We start from the raw sequence: 22,160 nt of genomic DNA, 5'->3' as shown, positions 1-22,160 counted from the left end.
CTATCGCTACTGTGTTCCCCTGGTCCGTATTAAAATTGTCCTAAATCTATGCCCTGTCTACACTGTAAAGTATCACAATTGTAACCTCTGCTGCCCCTATTCCAGGAGGACTTAAAACATAGCGAGTACTGAAGTGACATATCCATTTAACGAACAATATTCCAATAAATAAATAAACAGTTAAAATACAACAATAAATGTAAAAACCATTAAAATACGGCAATAAATGTATAAACCATTAAAATACGACAATAAAAAATACAACAATAAATGTATAAACCGTTAAAATACGACAATAAATGTAACATTACGGCACTCTGTCACGGCGCAGTGTAAGTTTCAGGTCTGAAGGATGAGGAACTGCATGCCAGGTTGAGGGTTGAATCTGTGTGTCGTGATGTTGTGGTTCAGAAGCTGGTTTAATTCTTTGAATGTGGGTCCAGCCTTTCTCTCTTGTTCTTACTGAGGTGTCTGTAATTAAAAGTACACAGAAGGGACCATCCCAGGCAGGTTTTAGTTGATCCTCTTGCCATGCTTTTACATAAACCCAATCACCAGGTTTAATAGAATGTATAGGAAAGTCTAAGGGTTTTGTTTGGGCTAATAGTCCCTTTTGTTTCAAATCTTGGATGGAAGTAGAAAGCCCTCGTAAAAATTTGGAAATGTATTGGTCATTAGCCTCAGGAATGGGAGAATCAGTGTGGAACCCCATAAATGGGAGCCCAAACATCATCTCATACGGTGAGACTGCAAGATCTTTATGCTGTCCGAATTCTAATCAAGGCTTATGGTAATGATTTAATCCAGGAAAGACCAGTCTCTTCATTAAGTCGAGTGAGTTGGAGTTTCAATGTTTGATTCATACGTTCGACTCGACCCGAACTTTGGGGATGCCATGGGGTATGTAGTTGCCATTCTATTCCTAGGTTCTTGCAGACACCCTGTAGAATCTGAGAGGTGAAATGCGTACCTCTATCTGAATCAATGGTCTGCATCATACCGTATCGTGGAATGACACATTCAATGAGTATTCTGATGACAGTGCTGGCACGATCATTCGGGGTAGGAAAAGCTTCAACCCATCTTGTAAAATGATCGACCATGACAAGGAGAAATTTGTAAATACCAATCTTAGGAAGTTCAGTAAAGTCTATTTGTATGCGCTGGAACGGGCGAACGGCAATGTCGCGACCGCCAGGTATTACTTGGCGCATCGATTTCTTATTAACCCTTTGACAAATGGGACAAGATCTAGTAGCAAGTTTAGTAATATTGTATATGCCAGGGCAGTGAAGGAAACGTCCAAAGGTATCAACAAGGGACTGGGTTCCCCAATGCGTTTGTTGATGTAACTGATCTATGACTTGGCGGGCTATGGCTTTGTTAAGGACTTGCCGTCCGTCTACTGTCCACCACAACCCGTCGCCAGTCTGGCAAAATCCCTTATCTCTCATTGAGACCTCCTCTTCCCGTGAAAAGATGGGGTTCTTTTTAATCTCTATCGGCGTGGGCAGTAGCTGATACATGTGAATCTTTTCTGCTAATGCTGCTTGTTTGGCAGCTGCATCAGCCTGCCTGTTTCCTCTAGCTTCAGGACTGTTACCAGTCTGGTGTCCCCGCACATGTACAATGGCAATTTCGGACGGGAGTGTTAAAGCCTCTAGGGATTGGGTAATTAACTGTTCATGGGCTAACTTTTGTCCTTTGCCAGTTATCATCCCTCTTTCTTTCCATATCTTACCGAAGGTATGGACTACACCAAAAGCATATTTAGAATCAGTGTAGATCGTTCCTACCTTGTTCTCTAGTTCGTGGAGTGCTCTACAGAGGGCATATAGCTCACAGGATTGTGCTGACCAATGACCAGGGAGGCGACCAGCTTCGATCACCAGTTCCTGTTTACCGTCCACTATACTATACCCACTATAGCGGGTTCCTGCAATACAACGTGAAGAACTGTCAATAAACAATCTTTCTCCTTCAGTTAAAGGGACATCGGTTAGGTCTTCCCTAATTTTTGTTTGTAAGTCGATAACCTCTGAGCACACATGTTCTAAATTGTTTGAGGGCTGGTCATTAGTTGGAGAGATGAGGAAGGCTGCTGGGTTGAGAGTTTTGGTCGTGAGTAAGGTCAAATCATTGCTGTCCATTAGTATCGTTTCATATTTTAAGATTCTCGAATCCGTGAGCCACCTTCCAGCCCGCTGCAATAGAATATTGCGGACTGTATGAGGGGTATGAACTATCATAGGGGCGCCGAAAGTAATCTTTCGTCCTTCTTCAACCAAAATTGCAGTGGCTGCTATGGCTTGTATACACTCTGGCCAGCCGCGACAAACGGGGTCTAAAAGCTTTGACAGGAAAGCCACTGGTTGTCTATAGCCAGCCCTGCTTTGGGTGAGCACTCCGGTGGCTGCCCCAGCTTTGGTATTAGTGTATAAATCAAAAGGTTTGTTTAGGTCGGGTAGCGCTAAAACTGGGGCACGCGTAAGGCACTGTTTAACAAAGTTAAAATTTTCAATCTCTTCATCCGTCCAGTCAAGGGTTTCGGTTCCTATACTGGGAATCTTATCATAAAGGAATTTGACCAGGTTCGAATAATTTTCTATCCATATTCTACAGAATCTCACTAACCCAAGGAATTTCCTGAGTTCCTGAATTTTTGGGAGGGGGATCTGTATAATACCAGTTATTCTCTCAGGGCTAATTTTCCTGGTTCCTTGACTAACTAGATGTCCTAAGTATTTGACCTCGGATTGCATAAATTGTAGTTTGGACTCACTGACTCTCAGACCTTTCTTCTCCAAAAAATTTAAAAGTGCTACCGTAAAATCTTTAGCTAATTCATAAGTTCTTGCTGTAATTAGCAAGTCATCCACGTACTGTATGAGTTGGCAATTTTCTCTCCGAGGAGCTTCATCTAATACCCGCTCTAGGACTTGACCAAATAAATTGGGCGATTCTGTAAAGCCTTGTGGAAGGACAGTCCACCGGTATTGGTTTTTACGGCCAGTAAAGGGGTTCTCCCATTCAAAGGCGAACATGTCTCTGCTCTCTGTGGCTAATGGACAAGTCCAAAATGCATCCTTGAGATCAATGACACTAAACCATTGATTATGGGGGTCAATTTTACTCATGATGGTATAGGGGTTGGGTACAACTGGGTGACGGGCAAGAATGAATTTGTTAAGCTCCCTCAAGTCCTGTACTAGGCGGTAGGTGCCGTCTGGTTTTTGAACAGGTAAAATCGGGGTATTAAAGGGAGACATACAGGGTTCGAGTATACCGTCCTGAATCAACTGGTCAATTACGGGCTGTAAACCTTTCCAGCCAGCCATCGGAATCGGGTACTGTTTCTGTCTAACAATTCGTTGAGTATCTTTTAAAGTGACTTGTAGCGGAGGAATATCGAGGATTCCTCTATTTCCCTTTCCTGCCCATACTCTTGGATTTATTAGTTTGCGATCTTCCTCGTTTAAAACATAGAATTGTACTCCAATGCCTGATTGTAGAGGTCGAGTACCGATAGCCAATTGGTCCTGTAAATACCTTCCTAGCAAGCATACTCCGGCTTGGGGAAGTAATAAAAGATCCTCAATTATGATCTTATCTCCCATTTGAATTCTGACTTCTCGCAATACCGGGACTGGAAAGTCTCGTCCTCCTACCCCAGAAACTGTAACTGTCCCTTCTATTTTCACCCCCTGGGGTTGGTGTAGAACGCTAGATCGGGCTCCAGAATCGACCAAAAATGTCATCTTATCCCTGTGGGGTCCTATGCATAAATTAACTAACGGTTCTCCTTGCAGCCCCACGGTATGTATTAATTGAGAACCGTGACCCCCCTATTCGTGATCAGCTTCCATCAGGGCATAGGAACGTGTGTCCATTGCTCGCAGTGGGCATTCCTTTTTAAAGTGCCCTTCCTTTTTACAATGAAAACAAATAAGGGGTCCTGTTTCCAAATCTTTCCCAAAATTTCTAGGGGGCATACGTCGTCCCCAGAATCCTCCTCTACTCATCCACCTGCTGGGGTCTCCACCTCCCCACCCGTGGCTCCCCTCACCTCGTACAGAAGTTGGCCAGTAATCTTTATCTTTTTCGTGATGGTCAGCTACTATTCCTTTGACTGTTTGTAATAGAATTTTAGCTTTCCCTTTTTGTTTTTCCTCTGCCCTCTGGACAAATGCTCTCTGAGCAATCTGCAGTAACTGGGTAATTCCTTGCTCGTGCCAATTTTCTGTCTTTTGTAGCTTTCTTCTGATGTCTGGGGCTGAGTTGGTAACAAAACCCGTTAGAACCAATTGTTCCCCTGCTGGGGATTCTATGTCGAGACCCCCATATTGTTGAATTGCCGTGCGCAATCTATTGAGAAATGCAGAGGGGGTCTCCTCGGGACCTTGGGGAACCTCAAAGGCTTTTTTGAAGTTCTGTCCTTTGGGGACAGATTCCTTGATTCCTTTGATCAAATTAATCCTGTATTCCTCCATCAGTGTGCGGCCACCACTGGTATTTTTGTCCCAATTAGGTTTTGTGAGGGGGAATTTGACTTCTCCAGGGGTCGCCTCGTGTCCCCCTTGGTGTTCCTTATCCCATACTCTAATGCCTGCCTGTTGGATCATTCCCCGCTCATCTAAGGTAAACAGAGTCTTAAAGATGGATGTTAATTCCTCCCAAGTATACAGATTTGGTCCCAAAAATTGGTCTAACTGTTCGGCACATCCCTGGGGATCTTCTATCAGGGAGATTAATTCTTTCTTAAAATTACGTACTTCAGTGCTGGTCAGGGGCACATTTACGAACCCAAGACCTTCTCCCACGGGAACCTCCCGCAGGGGTCGCATCCAGCTGATTTCTGGTTTCTTAGATTTGTGTTCCTGTTCCCTGAGAAGTGAATTGCAGGGTTCTGCCACTTCTTCCTGAGGGATCTCACGCTGTTCTGAATTACAATGTTCTACCTCTACTGTCAACGGAGGTGGTAATCGAGCGCTTTGTGAGCGAGTCACCATACCACTCCGGTTCTCTTCTTTCTTCTCTAGTGGTGGGGGAGGAGGGGGAGGTGCAGAAGGGTAGGTCATAGGAGGGGAAGGAAAGATAGGAGCCGGCATAGGAGGAACATAAGGTGGAGGGAGGGAATGTAACACATCCCACCCCTGTGATTCAGGGACAAAAGGTTCCTCCTCTCTCTTATCCCTGAATTCTTTCTCATTCAAAACCAGTTGTTCAATGGGTCCCTTGAGCCAGCAGGCTGCATATTCCCTGCTCTCAACATTGTCTCTCTGGTTTTGATAGAGCCAGATGTTCAAAGCTTGACACATCCATTCATCCTCGGATCCGAACTTTGGCCAGTACACGGAGCTCCCTTTAACCGGGTATTTAACCCATTCAATACAACAATACCTGACCATTGTCAGTTTGTCTTTCCCACGGGTCTTTCCCGTGCCCCACTCAGATAACATCAACCCAAGCGGGCTGTACGTAGCTATCTGGTGTTCACATCCTGAACCAGGACTCTCTTCCTTGCTGCTCATTATTCCCATACTTATAAACAAGTAAAATTACTCTTACCGAGTTCCAGTAGCAATGCTCTAGCGCGCTTCCTTCCGTCGTTTGTTCTCAATGCCTCTTCTCGGATATCACTCGCTTCTTCCACTGACCAGCCACCCGTCGCCCGTGAGTCCAGCTGAATCAGCCAGGGTGCACCTACTCTCGTTGTTGGGGCACTCTGTCAGTGGAGGGAGTGTGATCCCGGACGAGCCCCCATTTGATAGAAATTAAAGTACCTTTAAAGAAATTGCTCGAGACAAAAATTGAGAACAAAGAACATTTATTACTACAACAATGCAAAGTTGGGTGCTTCCCCTTACCCTGGGAATACACACACATACTGGGGCTCACCCAACTTTTATACAGTCAATTTCAGTATCAGAGTGCCCTCCCCCTTACATTCTTCTGCCCCCTGGATGGGTTTGGCATAGGCAATCCTTCCTGCCTACGTGCAGTTTCAGTACACTTGGAGGACCAGGGGGTATCCTGTGGGTGTCCCATCATGTCATTGTCCTTATTCACACCGTCCTGATTCTCGTGGCTACAATCTCTTGGTATGCGGAGTTGACTCATTCTATCTAGGGTTGGCTAATTTCATATGTATAAATCTGTGTATGGATAGCTAATTAGATATGTAGGACTTGGTACTTCTATCCAGGGCTAGGAGACCTTTATCTGATCCAGACTACCTCAACTTCCTACATTCTATTGTACCTTACCATTCCTTTTCTTAGTCTTATGGTGGCTCTTGTCACACAGAAGATTCTTATGTTAATCATGCTGACTCTGCTTTCCTGCATCCTATTCCCCAAGCTTATCCTGTTTGTACTGGTTACAGCCATTAACTGATGAATTTTAGTTTCTTCCATGTTCATAATTTTAGATCAATTTTCCCATCTCTCACACCGGTAAGAGGAATTTTACTTACCTGTTAGTATGGGAGATGTGAGTAGCAAGGGAAATAGTCCTAAGGAAGGACAGGACAATCAGGGGTCTGTGGCCTGTGCACTGGCCAATTCAGAAATATTGATTCCACCCTGAATATGATATACAGTCGGTCTGGACAGTATATCTGTGATGGGATTGTCTTTTCCTAAAACATGGCATACGCCCATTGTGAATTTTGAAATGTATGATAAGTGACGCTGCTGTCTTGCTGACCACGGATCCGTTATTTTGCTGAAGTCAAAAATGAGTGGCTTATGATCTGTAAATACAGTGAAATGGCAACCTTCCAAAATACATCAGAAGTGACGTGTGGCTAGGTACAATGCCAACAGTTCCCGATCAAATGTATTATATTTAATTTCCACTGGCCTTAAATGCTTGTTGAAGAAAGCGAGGGGTTAATAATGGCCATTGATGTACTGCTCAAGAAACACACCCATGGCCATACTCGAGACATCAGTGCTAAGTCCCAAGGTAGCCTCAGGGTTGGGATGGGTGAGCATTGCTGCTTTGGCTAATGCTTCTTTGGCAGTCGTAAATGCAACCTCTGCCTCTGATGTCCAGGTAGTGTCTCTGTGCTTGGTGGAGACCATCTGAAACAGTGATCGAAGAATGTCAGCAGCTGCAGGAATAAACCAGTGATAAAAGTTTATCATGCCCAAAATTTGCAAATGCTACTGTAACATACTTGGGTTATGTATTTGGTCATGGCAAAGTTGCACCTATTCAAGCCAAGGTGAATGCAATTTCTGAGTTTCCTTTTCCCATTGGCAAGAAATCAGTGAGATTTTTAGAAATTACCAGTGCCATTGCTGAGGTTGCTCTTCCTTTAACCAACCAAGGGGAGAAATTTGTGTGGACTAAAGTTTGTCAGAGAGCTTTGGAAAATTTAAAGATGTATGCCATTGCCCTGTGTTAAAATCTCCTGATTTTGACAAATCATTTTCTGTCGCAGTGGACATCAGTGAGGGAGCAGTAGGTGCAGTTTTATTGCAAAAATAAAATGAAATTGACCATCCAGTTGCCTACTTTTCAAAAAAATTCAATGTTCATGAAAGAACTATTCCACTATTGAAAAAGAACTGTTGTCTATCATATTTGCTCTGCAGAATTTTGACGTATATCTTAGTACCTCTCATAAACCAATTGTGATATTCAATGACCACAATCTTCTGGTGTTTTTGAACAAAATGAATAAAAACAGAAGATTGTTAAACTGGAGTTTAATATTACAAGAATATGCAAATTAATCATATCAGAGGTACAAATAATGTGATAGCAGATTGTCAAGATGTTAAAAAATTGATCATGTATAGAAGTACTCTCAACATTGGGTTACTTTATTATAACATGTCATATATTGTGTATTGTTATCTCTTTTGAGATTTTTAAGACAGGTTAGTTATAACTGAACAGTTAAAATTCCTTTAAAGGGGGAATGTGTGACAGAGTATATAGACGTGTTTGGGAGATAAATTGGGAAAGGTTTGTTAGAGCAGGTCACACACACACACTTTAAAACAGAATGTTTGCAGGAGTTTTTGCAAGAGAGCTCAGACTCAATGGACTGTTTGAAACAAATGTAACAACAAGCTGTAGCAGCTTTGTCTGGAATAGAACTTACTGTTTGGAAGGTCATGTGATCTTTGCAGGCAGAGAACAGAAAAAAAGGCTTTGTTCTCAGGGAGGAGTGAAAGAGAGAGGAGAGACAAGCTGGCAAGCTTTGAAAGACAGCTTGGTCAAAGGAGAGGACTGGCTGTCCGGTGTTTCCCTTGGAATAGGAGAAACAGAAAGGAACTGTGGTGACCTGAAACAAGAAAAACTCTCTCTAAAGACCAACAAGAACCCTACTGAGTGGTAACCATTTGCCAGCTAAGCACCAAAGCCTGGTTAACTTTATTAATGTTAACTTCTGTGCACAGTACAAGAATTGCCTGCAACCAGTTAGATTGGACTGTGAACCAAATAATTTTGCTGAACTTACACACATGTGCGCTTTGAATTAGAAGGGGGTCAAGTGAGTCAATAGAGATAAGTTAAAGTTTGATTCTATTTTCATGTTCAAAGATAATTAAAAGCAACTTTTCTTCAAGTAACCCTTTGTCGTGGTGCATTTCTAGTGCTGCTGGGGATTTGGGGTCCTTTGGGCTCGTAACAACATTTAGCACAAAAAAGGAAAGTTTGAGTGCTGCAGAAAAAGCATTTGATAGACTGGAGTGGGACTTCTTGTTTAAGGTGTTAGATAAATTTGGGTTTGGTCAAACTTTTATAAACTGGATCAAGGCACAATAAAACAACCCTAAAGCAAAATGGGCAAATGTCCGGTTCATTTCAATTTGTGAGGTCTAGCAGACAAGGCTGTCCCTTATCCCCAGCTCTCTTCATTTTAGCTTTCGAGCCACTGGTGGAGGTCATTCGGAGTAATTTAGAAATTAAGGTTGGTCAGGAAGCTTACAAAATTAGTTTATTTGCCGATGACATTTTAATATATCTGACAGAACCTAAGACTTCTTTACGGAAACTACATCTAAATTTGGAAGAATATGGTAAGATTCCAGGTTATAAAATATATTAGGATAAAAGTGAAGTTATGCCCCTTAGATTATAGCCTTTGTCAAATAAATACCCAAATTTAAATTTCCAAAAGCGGCGATTAAATATTTAGGGATCTGGCTAGATAATAATTTAAACAAATTATATAAACTGATTTACCATTACTTAAAAAACCTGGAGGATTTTTAAAAAAATGGATGAAGCTGCTAATAACGATAGTAGGAGGGTTAATTGTATTAAGATTAATATTTTTCCACGAATACAATAGCATTTTCAAACTAACACATTTTTTGAAAAATTTTAAATAAACAAATAAGGAAATTTCTTTAGAAAGGTAAAATGTCAAGAATTTCTACAGAAAGATTAATGTGGAAATATGAATCAGGAGGTTTATAGCTTCCTAACTTTAAGAATTATTATCAAGCAGCTCAAATGAGATTTCTTACTTCTTTATTTGAGGGATCGGGAAAATCGGTGTGGGTTAGAGATTGATAAAATAGGAGAGAAATTAGCAGAGGAATTTATACACAAATGGGATTCAAAATTAAGAACTGGTATGAAAGAAGCACCATTGTTGAAAAATTTGATCACTATTTGGAATAAGATAAATAACTACATTGGAACAAAAATAAGTCTATCACCTAAGACACCTTTGATTCCAAATAATCTTATACCTTTTACTAAATGATTGGATATAATCATTTTTAAATATATAGATTGCTTTGAACAAGATCAATTGATGCCATTTCAACAAATAGGGAATAATCCAGAATACATTTTTTTTACTTTTCTTTAATTGAGAGGATATTTGTGGGAAAAGTTAGGTTCAACAATGTTTTTACCAGCTTGTAATGAGTTGGAAATTCTTATCAGGAGAGGTAACTCTAAGAAATTTATCTCTGTAATGTACCTTTTATTAAGTAGGCACGATTAAACAGGGAGTTCATAAATCTAGACAGAAATGGGAGGCAGATCTAAATATCACAACTGATGAGAAAAGATGGTCAGATCTTTATCGAGACTGCATGACAAAAACTATAAATGTAAGGTATAGATTAATTCAATATAATCAACTGCGTCAATTATATTTAACACAGTAAAAAATTTAATAGACTGAAATTGGATTTTACAGATAAATGTTTAAGATGTGGTGAAGAGATAGGAACCTTTTTACAGAAATTTTTAGAACAAATTACTGGCACTGTATTTCCACAAAACCCAGACCTTTTTTTAGAAATTGTACTTCCTGCCTCTTAAGACCCATGTTAATCTTCTTCCCTAAGGTGGTACAAACACTCTCGGACCCCTGTGTGTGAACCAATCTTTTGTGCAATCCAGGAAACTATTTCTCTCTCTTCTATATTTTAAAGAACTATATATCAGACATGTATTTTTTCTTTTTGTACAATTTCTGAGTGGGAGGGGGGTATAAGGAAGGAGGGAGGGAGGCGGAGGGTGAGGATGGGTTAACCAGCATGTAATCATTGTAATATTACATTTAATCTATTTGTCTGTTTGCAGTTTACTAATTACATGTATGGAAAATTTTTAAATAAAATATTCCAAAAAGAGTTAAATTCCATTAGCCAGTTTTGGCCCATCTTCCCAAATGATCTTCATCCTGCTGTAAACTGAGATAGCTTCTTCTCTTCTGTGACTGCTTTAACACTTCAATCTGGTAAATGCATTTTTATCTTCACCTTAATTAGACCTAATGATCTGGCCTCCACTACCCAATGGAGCAGGAAATTACAGGTTTCAATTTTTAAAAATGTTTTAATTTTAAAGATACAGCATGGTAACAGGCCCTTTCGGCCCATAAGTCCGTGTCGCCTAAATACACCCAATTAACCTACAATCCATGTACGTTATTGGATAGTGGGAGGAAACCAAAGCCCCCAGAGGAAAGCCAAACATGTCACCGGGAGAACATATAAGCTCCTTACAGGCAGCAGTGGGTTCGAACCCACGTCACCAAATTTAATTTTTAAAAAATATAAACACTTAAATGCTGAACATATGACAGATTTAAACATTGCCCCCGGCATCAACCCACTGGTGGGTCATCAAGTTAGATTACCGAGCGAATCCTTTCCCATGCACTGTACGCTGGTGTGGCTCCATCAGTACATATTCAGTCTAAAGGACAGTGTGAACCTGCTGGTGGATCAGCAAGTCTGATGATCGACTGAATCCCTTGCCTCACTCGGTGGATGTGAAGGGCCTCTCACTGTTGTGGATCTGCTGGTGGGACTTCAGGCCAGAAGAGCGGGCGAAGCCCTTGCTGCACTCAGGGCAGGTGAAGGGCCTCTCCCCGGTGTGGATCCGCCTGTGGATCTTCAGGCTGGAGGAGCGGGTGAAGCCCTTACCACACGCAAGGCTGGTGAAGGGCCTCTCACCAGTGTGGATCCGCCGATGGGACTTCAAGTGAGAGGAATGGATGAAACACTTGCCACACACAGGGCAGGTGAAGGGCCTCTCCCTAGTGTGGATCCTCAGGTGAGAATTCAGGTTAGAGGAGTGGGTGAAGCACTTGCCGCACTTGGGGCAGGTGAAGGGCCTCTCACCGGTGTGAACTCTACGGTGGGTCATAAAGTTTGATGACTGACTGAATCCCCTGCCGCACTCCGGGCAAGTAAAGGGCTTTTCCCCGGTGTGGATCCGCCGGTGGGTCTTGAGGTTAGAAGACTGGGTAAAGCCCTTGTCACACTCGGGGCAGGTGAAGGCCCACTCGCCAGTGTGAACCTGCCAGTGGGTCAGCAAGTCTGGAGATCGACTGAACCCCTTTCCACACTCAAAGCAGGTGAAGGGCTTCTCCCCAGAGTGGACACTCTGGTGGGTTAGGTGGTGGGAGGACTTAGTAAACCCCTTTCTGGACTCCACGCAGGTGAACTGCCGCTTCACCCTGTTGGCCTGCTGGTGGGCACTCATTTCAGAAGGCAGAGTGGACGCCTTCGCTCAAGCAACTGAGTGACCAGGCCTTAGTTAGATTTGCTCCCAATGCCCAAAATCATTAGTGGAAAGAACATGGTGTTTGCTCCAGATTCACCCGACTACTTCCAGGTGAAGTCCAGCTAATCCTGAAGCACAAATTTTAGTCTGGGACTGAAAATTGTTTTTCAAGCATCAACAGCGATCGATCTCTTTTAACAGAAAATATTTGCTCACTCCTTCAGTGATGTGGAAAATAAATATTTGGCTTCACTCCTGTTTAGTTCATCAAAGCCTCTCAGAGTATGTGCTTGTGTTTTCCTCGGTGACTCTTTGTGTGAAACTGGCCAAAATTCCTTACAGAGTCAGTGGTCCTTAAGACTCTTATTCAGGGGTGTGAATCTCACTGCCTTTCTGGTTACATTGTGGCTTGTAATCTCTTCTCAGAAATAAAACATGCATCTCCTCTTCGCTGGTGTGACTGGTGCTTAATGTTGCCTTTGATTCCCATCCACAAATCCTCTGCTTTTATCACCCTGCAAAACAAGTGTATTCAGAGAAAGGCAGCAAGGTAGAAAAGGTCACTTTGGTTTCTGTGGTCAGTGATTGGCCATATTCCCACCTCAGTCAGAAAGTTGGGACTTTATAGGCATTAAATTAGTCAAGAAGTTCATGTAATGAGAGTTTTGTAAAGGGTCCCAACCTGAAACGTTGGCCTTGGATGCAACCTGACCCACTAACTCCCTGCAGCTTCCCATTGTTCACTCAAAATTCCAGCATCTGCAGTTTTTGTGCTCTTCTAGAGTTTTATTTACTGGGAATTAAATTTAGTTCATTGACTATTTTTAACTCTTCCAACTGAAGCTGTTTCCTCAACAATGTGGATGTCAACAAGGTCTGGAAAGCCAATCAGCTCCAATTCCACCCACATGTATTTTTCAATTTGCTCGGCTGACTGACAGGGAGAGTGCAACAGGCGAGTAGAACCAATGGAGTTAAATGAGGAAGTCTGCAGACACTGAGGTTGAATGTTACATACAATCCTGCTGGAGAAACTCAGCAGGTCACGCAGCATCCATGGGAAAGAAAGGGGAACTTACTCTTTACCTCCTATGGACACTGCAAGACCAGCTGAGTTCCTCCAGCATTTCTGTGTGTTTTCATCACCAACATTTCCAGCCTGGGCCCTTTCTCTGGTATAAGCAAAAACAGAATAAAAAGGTGATGGTGGGTGAAGATGCCAAACTGAAGCTGATTATTCTCTTCTACCCTCCCACCTGTGTCCACCTCCGCCATTTCTGCCACCTACTGTGATCCCACCACTAGACACAAACTGTATTCCCCTCACTTCCTTCCACAGGGACCGCTCCACTCCTCTCTCCCACCAATCGTCCACTTGGTCCACACCCTGTGACTGCAGGATATGCTTCACTGGTGCCCAAAACTCCTCCTTCACCACCATTCAGGGCCCCAAACTGTCCAAGTGAAATAATATTTCACGTGAATCTGCAGGGGTCATCCACTGCACCCAGTGCTCCAACTGTGGTCTCCTCTACATCAGTGAGAATGGACGCAGATTGGAGATCACTTTGTTGAGCATCACAGCTCTGTCTGCTGCAATAGTGTGGATCTCCCATTTCAATTCCCAGTCCCATTCCCTTGCTGACTTGTCTGTCAATGGTCTCATGTACTGCCAGACTGAGACCACCCGCAAATTGAAGGAACACCACCTCATCTTCCATCTGAGCACTCTCTAACCAGATGGTATTAACAATGACTTTTCCAGTTTCCATTAACCACACTCCCCTTCATTCCTCTGTTGCTCTGTCTCACTCTTCCCCTTTCCCCATCTCCTTCCACAGAGCCAAAACCAATGATCATCTCTCCTTTTATCATACGCAATTAAGACCTCTCCTTGATGGTCTCCACCCCCTGCCATTCTTCAGCCTTTATTCTGACACCTTCCTGTTCTTTGCTTATTCCTTAAAGAAGGAATAAGTTAATGAGGGGCATTGATCATGTAGATGTCAAGAGGCTTTTTCCCCAGGGCTGAAATGGTTGCCACAAAGGGGCACTGGTTTAAGGTGCTGGGAAGTAGGTAGAGAGATGTCAGGGGTACGTTTTTTTCCGAAGAGAATGGTGGGCGTGTGAAATGGGTTGCTGGCAACGGTAGTGGAGGCAGATACAATAGGGTCTTTTCAGAGACTTTTGTAAATGTACATGCAGCTTAGAAAAATAGAGGACTATGTGTAACCCTAGTAATTTCTAGGTCGGGACAAGGTTTGACAAACTTTGTGGGCCGAAGGGCCTGTATTGTGCTGTAGGGTTTCTATGTTTCTCAGGGCTCAGGCCCGAAATGTCGGTTCCTCCTTTGGACGCTGCGACACCGGCTGAGTTCTCCAGTATATTTTTCCACTTGTGATCTGTTACCCTGAGCTCGATCTTCCACCCCACCCGACACCCTTTTTTTAATTAATTTCCTCGTCCCTTGACGAGGAGCCCAGGCCCAAAACGTTGCTCGCCCTTTGACTGACAGCACGTTTGTGCAGTGCGAAGGAAACTCATGTTCGCCTCTTTACCCAGAATGCCACGCGTTCCTGAATCCGCTCCATCGGGCCCAGACGAGGCGCCCGGGGCTTTGCAGAGCAGCCCCGCCCGCCTGAGCGAGCACTTCCTACCAGGGCCGAGCCGTTCATCCGGCTGGGTCTCCAGCCTCCTGGCACAGCGGCCAATTCCCACAGGGAAGCGGGGCCCGAAGTGGCCGCGGCCTCCACTTGCCGCCAACCGGAGAGCAAAGCGTCAGCGTCAGATGGAGGCGGCCCCCCCATGTGACGTCACTCCAGGCGTGTGGCGCCTGCGTCCTTCGCTCTTCGCAGAGAGGATTCTGGGAACGTTGAGCGGTCATTGAGAGGAAATGGTCACCATGAACCCGTTAAAGGCAGTCTGAGATCGTCAACATGATCTTCCCCGTTGGGCGGAACCGGATTCACCGAGCAGCGAAAGAAGCATCTGCTCCGGGCCCCACGCTGAATTCGACCCTGACCGCGTCAATGACGCCTCCCCTAACCTTGCGCGTGGCCGGTTCGCCGGGAAGCCACTGCGCACCTTCGCAGTGAATCTCTGGGCGTTGACACTCCTCTGATTGACAGCCCCCTCCGTCCCGCGACGTGACGGTCTCCCAGGCGTGTGCGTGCTGACGTCACAGGGACCAGGACCGTACGTCTCAGGTATCTCAGGTACCCGCCGGTGTCAGGAGGAGAGGATGTATCCTGGTTCTGGGCGTGGACGTGAGAATACTTAATCTGTTCAGGGTGGTGATGTACAGTTGTTTCACTCTCTTTTGATGGGGAAGGGAAAGGCCGGGAAGGGGGTGAGGGCAGGGACCGCTCCTCCTTTCACCCTGGGGGCATCAGGGAGTGCTGCAACCCCTGTCCCTCCCGGCCGTACTGGCTTTCCTTCCCCTGTTCCGTTACATCCCTCTCTGATCTGTGCTTGGCCAAAACCCTTGGGACCCTATTCGCAGCGCCGAATGTTGTTCGGGTTCGTGTGGGTCCCACAGGTTAAGAAACAGACCAAAGTTGAGGGACATGGCACATGTTTATTACGAGGATGCAAACGGGACAACAGAGTCAATATGCCAGACAAACCTTTGCACACAATACGGAAGGGGTAAATAAAAACCTTGGCTAACGAGGGAAGAAACGACAAAAGACGGGGGGAAATTACATGAACATACAAGCCACTTTCAGGTGGCCAGAATACCCAACTGTAAAGCCATCTAAAATACCCAAATGCAGCTGTCGGGAGGCCACCTGAAAGTGGAGAACCCGGCCCTGAGGAGTGCTTACCTAACCCTCTGGCTCGGAGGATTCCCTGTGGCATCTGAACGCAGCAGTGATTGTGGCCACAGCACACATAGCATCGCTTCCTGATAACGATCGTGTTATGTAAAGAATAATGTAACTGCAGATACCCACAAGTCATTAATTGAACTGGGAGAAGGATCAAATTTTCACAATTACAAAATTGAATACTTTTTGAAAATAAGTATCTTTATGTTACTGTATATCTGGGTGCATGATAGCGCATGGATGTATAAAATCACTAACATGCGAAGGAAACTTGAACTGAACTTCAAAAAGTCAAACTGAGATTGTAGTCAAGTTCTTCTTTTATGTTGGCAATTGGGAAAAACAATCCCTAGTGTTTGAATCCAGTTGCACCTTTGTCCCTTTTTGATTGGTTTACTAGAAACACTACCCCCACTCCCTGAAACAGATCACAGGGCTGTCCAGAATAAAGTGCTTAAAACATTTTTAAATGTATTTATTACTTGATCTTCTTTGATTTGCTCAGCGAGCTTTTGTGAAACTCCACTTGCTGTTGGAACATTGCTATTTCCACTACACTTCGGTTAAACGGGCCTGAAGCATTAAAGAACTTCCACTATCAATGTATATCCACTACAGTCAACCTTACTATCCTGGTAAGGTTTTCCGCAGCATTTTGGCCAACCCGGTGTTTGCTTGGACGCGGCTCTCCTTCAGCCCGCACGTTCAGGTGTCAGAAAGGTGTCTTCTTTGCGGTCACTTGAATATCCCAGCTGCATTCTCCCAGCTGCATCTGCCAGCGCATTATCTGCGTCCGAGCACCTGAAAGCGGCTACACCTTCAACAGTCAGGATCAAGGTGATTTTAGGAATTAAAGTACCTTTAAAGAAATTGCTTGAGACAAAAATTGAGAACAAAGAACATTTATTACTACAACAATGCAAAGTTGGGTGCTTCCCCTTACCCTGGGAATACACACACATACTGGGGCTCACCCAACTTTTATACAGTCAATTTCAGTATCAGAATGCCCTCCCCCTTACATTCTTCTGCCCCCTGGATGGGTTTGGCATAGGTAATCCTTCCTGCCTACGTGCAGTTTCAGTACACTTGGAGGTCCAGGGGGTATCCTGTGGGTGCCCCATCATGTCATTGTCCTTATTCACACCTTCCTGATTCTCTGGGCTACAGTCTCTTGATATGCAGAGTTGACTCATTCTATCTAGGGTTGGCTAATTTCATATGTATAAATCTGTGTATGGTTAGCTAATTAGAAATGTATGACTTGGTACTTCTGTCCAGGGCTAGGAGACCCTTATCTGATCCAGACTACCTCAACTTCCTACATTCTATTGTACCTTACCATTCCTTATCTTAGTCCTATGGTCTTGTCACAAAGACTAGAAGATTCTTATGTTAATCGTGCTGACTCTGCTTTCCTGCATCCTAAGCCCCAAGCTTATCCTGTTTGAACTGGTTACAGCCATTTTACTGATGAACTTTAGTTTCTTCCATGTTCATAATTTTAGATCAATTTTCCCATCTCTCACAATCCTCACTTTTCTTTTAGATCAGTAATACTGATCTTTCACCATGATCAGTGTTACTGATCTTTGGTTACTAGTGTCAGTGTGACTGATCCCCCCCCCCCCCCCCCCCACTCCTCACTTTTCTTTTAGATCAGTAATACTGATCTTTCAAGTGTAAGGTGTAGTTTTACCCAGCTGGTCAATAACCGAAATGTAACACCTGTGTAAAGTCTTTAGGTAGGGGAGCACCATGAAGGTCAGAGTAGCGAGTCCAGCTGCTTATTAGGGTTGTGAGTATCAGGCTCCAGTTCTCAGTAAAGAGTCTAGTCCATCCCACATCAGTCCGAAGTTGCCACGTCTGAACATGGGCATGGGCAGATTCACGTTGAAACATTGAAGCAGTGTCTTTGAACCACCCGACTTTTGTAAGCATTGTCCTGACGAAGTCTGTGAGAGACGCTGCCTTCAGCAGCAACAAGTAGCAGTCTCTGAGAAACGCTGCCTTCAGCAGCGAACGAGTAGCAGTCTGTGAGAAGCGCTGCCTTCAGCAGCGAACGAGTAGTCAGGCGGTTCCGTTGAATTGCGGCTAGTATCTGATGTCCTCTTCAGCCCCGAACCCTAGGGCCACCGATCTCCGAAGGCTGTTTGGAGCCTGATATTAAAGTGTCAAGCAGCTCACGTTGTTGGAAACTGGTGCTCCCCTTCACGGGGTGATGAAAAGTGACCAAGCTGGGGGGGGGGATTGTTTCTTGTGATTTAACTGTGTGTTGCAGCTTGTCTGTGTACATTAGCATATGTATCAACTCTCTCTCTCTCTGCTACATGTACAATCCTGACTACCATTCTGTCTGTCTTTGTCCCACCATGTCCTTTGTGTTATTGCCTCAAAACTCTTGTCTCTAATACCTGTGTAGGCTAAGATACAAATTAGATGTACTCCACTAAAGCTGTTCAGTTCCCCTGGTCCGTATTGGAATCCCTTGTATCCCACTATGACTATACATTAAATCTATGCCCTGTCTACATTCTAAAGGAGCACAATTGTAACCTCTGCTGCCCCTATTCCAGGGGGACTTAAAATATTAACGAACAATATTCCAAAAAAATGAGTAAACAACAATGAAAGTAAAACCCATTGTAAGCAGCAAAAAAACAACAATAACTGAATAAACCACAATAAATGTAAAGCTCATTGAAAACAGCAATAAAATACAACAATAACTGAATAAACCACCATAACTGTAAAGCTCATTGAAAACAGCAATAAAATACAACAATAACTGAATAAACCACCATAACTGTAAAGCTCATTGAAAACAGCAATAAAATACAACAATAACTGAATAAACCACCATAACTGTAAAGCTCATTGAAAACAGCAATAAAATACAACAATAACTGAATAAACCACCATAACTGTAAAGCTCATTGAAAACAGCAATAAAATACAACAATAACTGAATAAACCACCATAACTGTAAAGCTCATTGAAAACAGCAATAAAATACAACAATAACTGAATAAACCATCATAACTGTAAAGCTCATTGAAAACAGCAATAAAATACAACAATAACTGAATAAACCATTAAAAAAAAAACGAGTAACATTACGGCACTTTGTCACGGCGCAGTGTAAGTTTCAGGTCTGATGGATGAGGAACTGCACGCCAGGTTGGGGTTTGAATCTGTGTGTCGTGATGTTGTGGTTCAGAAGCTGGTTTAATTCTTTGAATGTGGGTCCAGCCTTTCTCTCTTGTTCTTACTGCGGTGTCTGTAATTAAAAGTACACAGAAGGGACCATCCCAGGCAGGTTTTAGTTGATCTTCTTGCCATGCTTTTACATAAACCCAATCACCAGGTTTAATAGAATGTATAGGAAAGTCTAAGGGTGGTGTTTGGGCTAAGAGTCCTTTTTGCTTTAAATCTTGGATGGAAGTAGAAAGTCCTCGTAAAAATTTAGAAATGTATTGGTCATTTGCTTCAGGAATGGGAGAATCAGTGTGGAACCCCATAAATGGGAGTCCAAACATCATCTCATACGGTGAGACTGCAAGGTCTTTACGAGGTGCTGTCCGAATTCTAATCAGGGCTAACGGTAATGATTTAATCCAGGACAGACCAGTCTCTTCATGAAGTCGAGTGAGTTGGAGTTTCAATGTTTGATTCATACGTTCGACTCGCCCCGAACTTTGGGGATGCCATGGGGTATGTAGTTGCCATTCTATTCCTAAGTTCTTGCAGACACCCTGTAGAATCTTAGAGGTGAAATGCGTACCTCTATCTGAATCAGTGGTCTGCATCATACCGTATCGTGGAATGACACATTCAATAAGTATTCGGATGACAGTGTTGGCACGATCATTCGGGGTAGGAAAAGCTTCAACCCATCTTGTGAAATGATCGACCATGACAAGGAGAAATTTGTAAATGCCAATCTTAGGAAGTTCAGTAAAGTCTATTTGTATGCGCTGGAACGGGCGAACGGCAATGTCGCGACCGCCAGGTATTACTTGGCGCATCGATTTCTTATTAACCCTTTGACAAATGGGACAAGATCGAGTAGCAGATTTAGTAATATTGTATATGCCAGGGCAGTGAAGGGAACGTGCAAAAGCATCAATAAGGGACTGGGTTCCCCAATGTGTTTGTTGATGTAACTGATCTATGACTTGGCGGGCTATGGCTTTGTTAACAACTTGCCGTCCGTCTACTGTCCACCACAACCCGTCGGCAGTCTGGCAAAATCCCTTATCTCTCATTGCGACCTCTTCTTCCCGTGAAAAGATGGGATTCTTTTTAATCTCTATTGGCGTGGGTAGTAGCTGGTATAAATGAATCTTTTCTGCTAATGCCGCCTGTTTGGCAGCTGCATCAGCCTGCCTGTTTCCTCTAGCTTCAGGACTGTTACCAGTCTGATGTCCCCGCACATGTACAATGGCAATATCGGACGGGAGTGTTAAAGCCTCCAAGGATTGGGTAATTAACTGTTCATGAGCTAACTTTTGTCCTTTGCCAGTTATCATCCCTCTTTCCTTCCATATCTTACCGAAGGTATGGACTACCCCAAAAGCATATTTAGAATCAGTGTAGATCGTTCCTACCTTGTTCTCTAGTTCGTGGAGTGCTCTACAGAGGGCATATAACTCATAGGATTGTGCTGACCAATGGCCAGGGAGGCGACCAGCTTCGATCACCAGTTCCTGTTTACCGTCCACTATACTATACCCGCTATAGCGGGTTCCTGCAATACAACGTGAAGAACCATCAATAAACAATTTTTCCCCTTCAGTTAAAGGGACATCGGTTAGGTCTTCCCTAATTTTTGTTTGTAAGTCGATAACCTCTGAGCACGAATGTTCTAAATTGTCCAAAGGCTGGTCATTAGCTGGGGAGATGAGGAAGGCTGCTGGGTTGAGAGTTTTGGTTGTAATTAAGGTCAAATCATTGCTGTCCATTAGTATCGTTTCGTATTTTAAGATTCTCGAATCCGTGAGCCACCTTCCAGCCCGCTGTAATAGAATATTGCGGACTGTATGAGGGGTATGCACTGTCATAGGGGCACCGAAAGTAATCTTTCGTCCTTCTTCCACCAAAATTGCAGTGGCTGCGACGGCTTGTATACATTCTGGCCAGCCGCGACAAACGGGGTCTAAAAGCTTTGACAGGAAAGCCACTGGTTGTCTATAGCCAGCCTTGCTCTGTGTGAGCACGCCGGTGGCTGTTCCAGCTTTGGTATTAGTGTACAAATCAAAGGTTTTGTTTAGGTCGGGCAGCGCTAAAGCTGGGGCACTCGTTAGGCACCGTTTAACAAAGTTGAATTTGTCAATCTCTTCATCCGTCCAGTCAAGGGTTTCGGGTCTTATACTGGAAATCTTATCATAAAGAAATTTGACCATAATCGAATAATTTTCTATCCATATTCTACAGAATCCCACTAACCCGAGGAATTTCCTGAGTTCTTGAGCATTTTTGGGAGGGGGGATCTGTATAATACCAGTTATTCTTTCTGGGCTAATTTTCCTGGTTCCTTGACTAACTAGATGACCTAAGTATTTGACCTCGGTTTGCACAAATTGTAATTTAGACTCACTGACTCTCAGACCTTTCTTCTCCAGAAAGTTTAAAAGTGCTACTGTAAAATCTTTTGCTAATTCCTGTGTTCTTGCAGTAATTAGCAAGTCATCCACATACTGTATGAGTTGGCAATTTTCTATCTTAGGAGCTTCATCTAATACCCGCTCTAAGACTTGACCAAATAAATTGGGCGATTCGGTAAAGCCTTGGGGAAGGACAGTCCACCGGTATTGGTTTTTACGGCCAGTAAAGGGGTTCTCCCATTCAAAGGCGAACATGTCTCTGCTTTCTGTGGCCAATGGACAAGTCCAGAATGCATCCTTTAAATCAATGACACTAAACCATTGATTATGGGGGTCAATTTTACTCATGATGGTATACTGGTTGGGTACAACCGGGTGACGGGCAAGAATGAATTTGTTAAGCTCCCTCATGTCCTGTACTAGACGGTAGGTGCCGTCTGGCTTTTGAACAGGTAAAATCGGGGTATTAAAGGGAGACATACAGGGTTCGAGTATACCGTCTTGAATCAACTGGTCAATTACGGGCTGTAAGCCTTTCCGGCCAGCCATCGGAATTGGGTACTGTTTCTGTCTAACAATTCGTTGAGAATCTTTTAGCGTGACTTGTAGCGGAGGAATATCAAGGATTCCTCTATTTCCATTCCCTGCCCATACTCTTGGATTTATTAGTTTGCGATCTTCTTCGTTTAAAACATAGAATTGTACTCCAATGCCTGATTGTAGA

General features: G+C 43.7%; 1 protein-coding gene across 1 annotated transcript; it reads right to left on the bottom strand.

Moving 5' to 3' along the window:
• Positions 1 to 10,130: 10,130 nt before the first annotated feature.
• LOC138755038 (zinc finger protein 214-like) lies at positions 10,131 to 15,133 on the bottom strand. Its single transcript, XM_069920214.1, has 2 exons — positions 15,047 to 15,133; positions 10,131 to 12,515 (listed from the first exon to the last, which is right to left on the bottom strand). The coding sequence occupies exon 2, from the start codon at positions 11,977 to 11,979 to the stop codon at positions 11,251 to 11,253; it is 729 nt and encodes a 242-aa protein (XP_069776315.1). The 5' UTR covers positions 11,980 to 12,515; positions 15,047 to 15,133; the 3' UTR covers positions 10,131 to 11,250.
• Between the last annotated feature and the right edge of the window lie 7,027 nt (positions 15,134 to 22,160).

Source organism: Narcine bancroftii, chromosome 2 (assembly GCF_036971445.1).
Source record: "Narcine bancroftii isolate sNarBan1 chromosome 2, sNarBan1.hap1, whole genome shotgun sequence".
Classification (NCBI taxonomy): Eukaryota; Metazoa; Chordata; class Chondrichthyes; order Torpediniformes; family Narcinidae; genus Narcine; species Narcine bancroftii.
The sequence above is the reverse complement of the archived record's forward strand: the minus strand, read 5'-3'. Positions and strand labels throughout refer to the sequence as shown.

Bases quoted from the DNA above. Each gene is read 5' to 3' on its own strand.
- LOC138755038 (XM_069920214.1), bottom strand. From the start codon at position 11,979: ATGAGTGCCCACCAGCAGGCCAACAGGGTGAAGCGGCAGTTCACCTGC.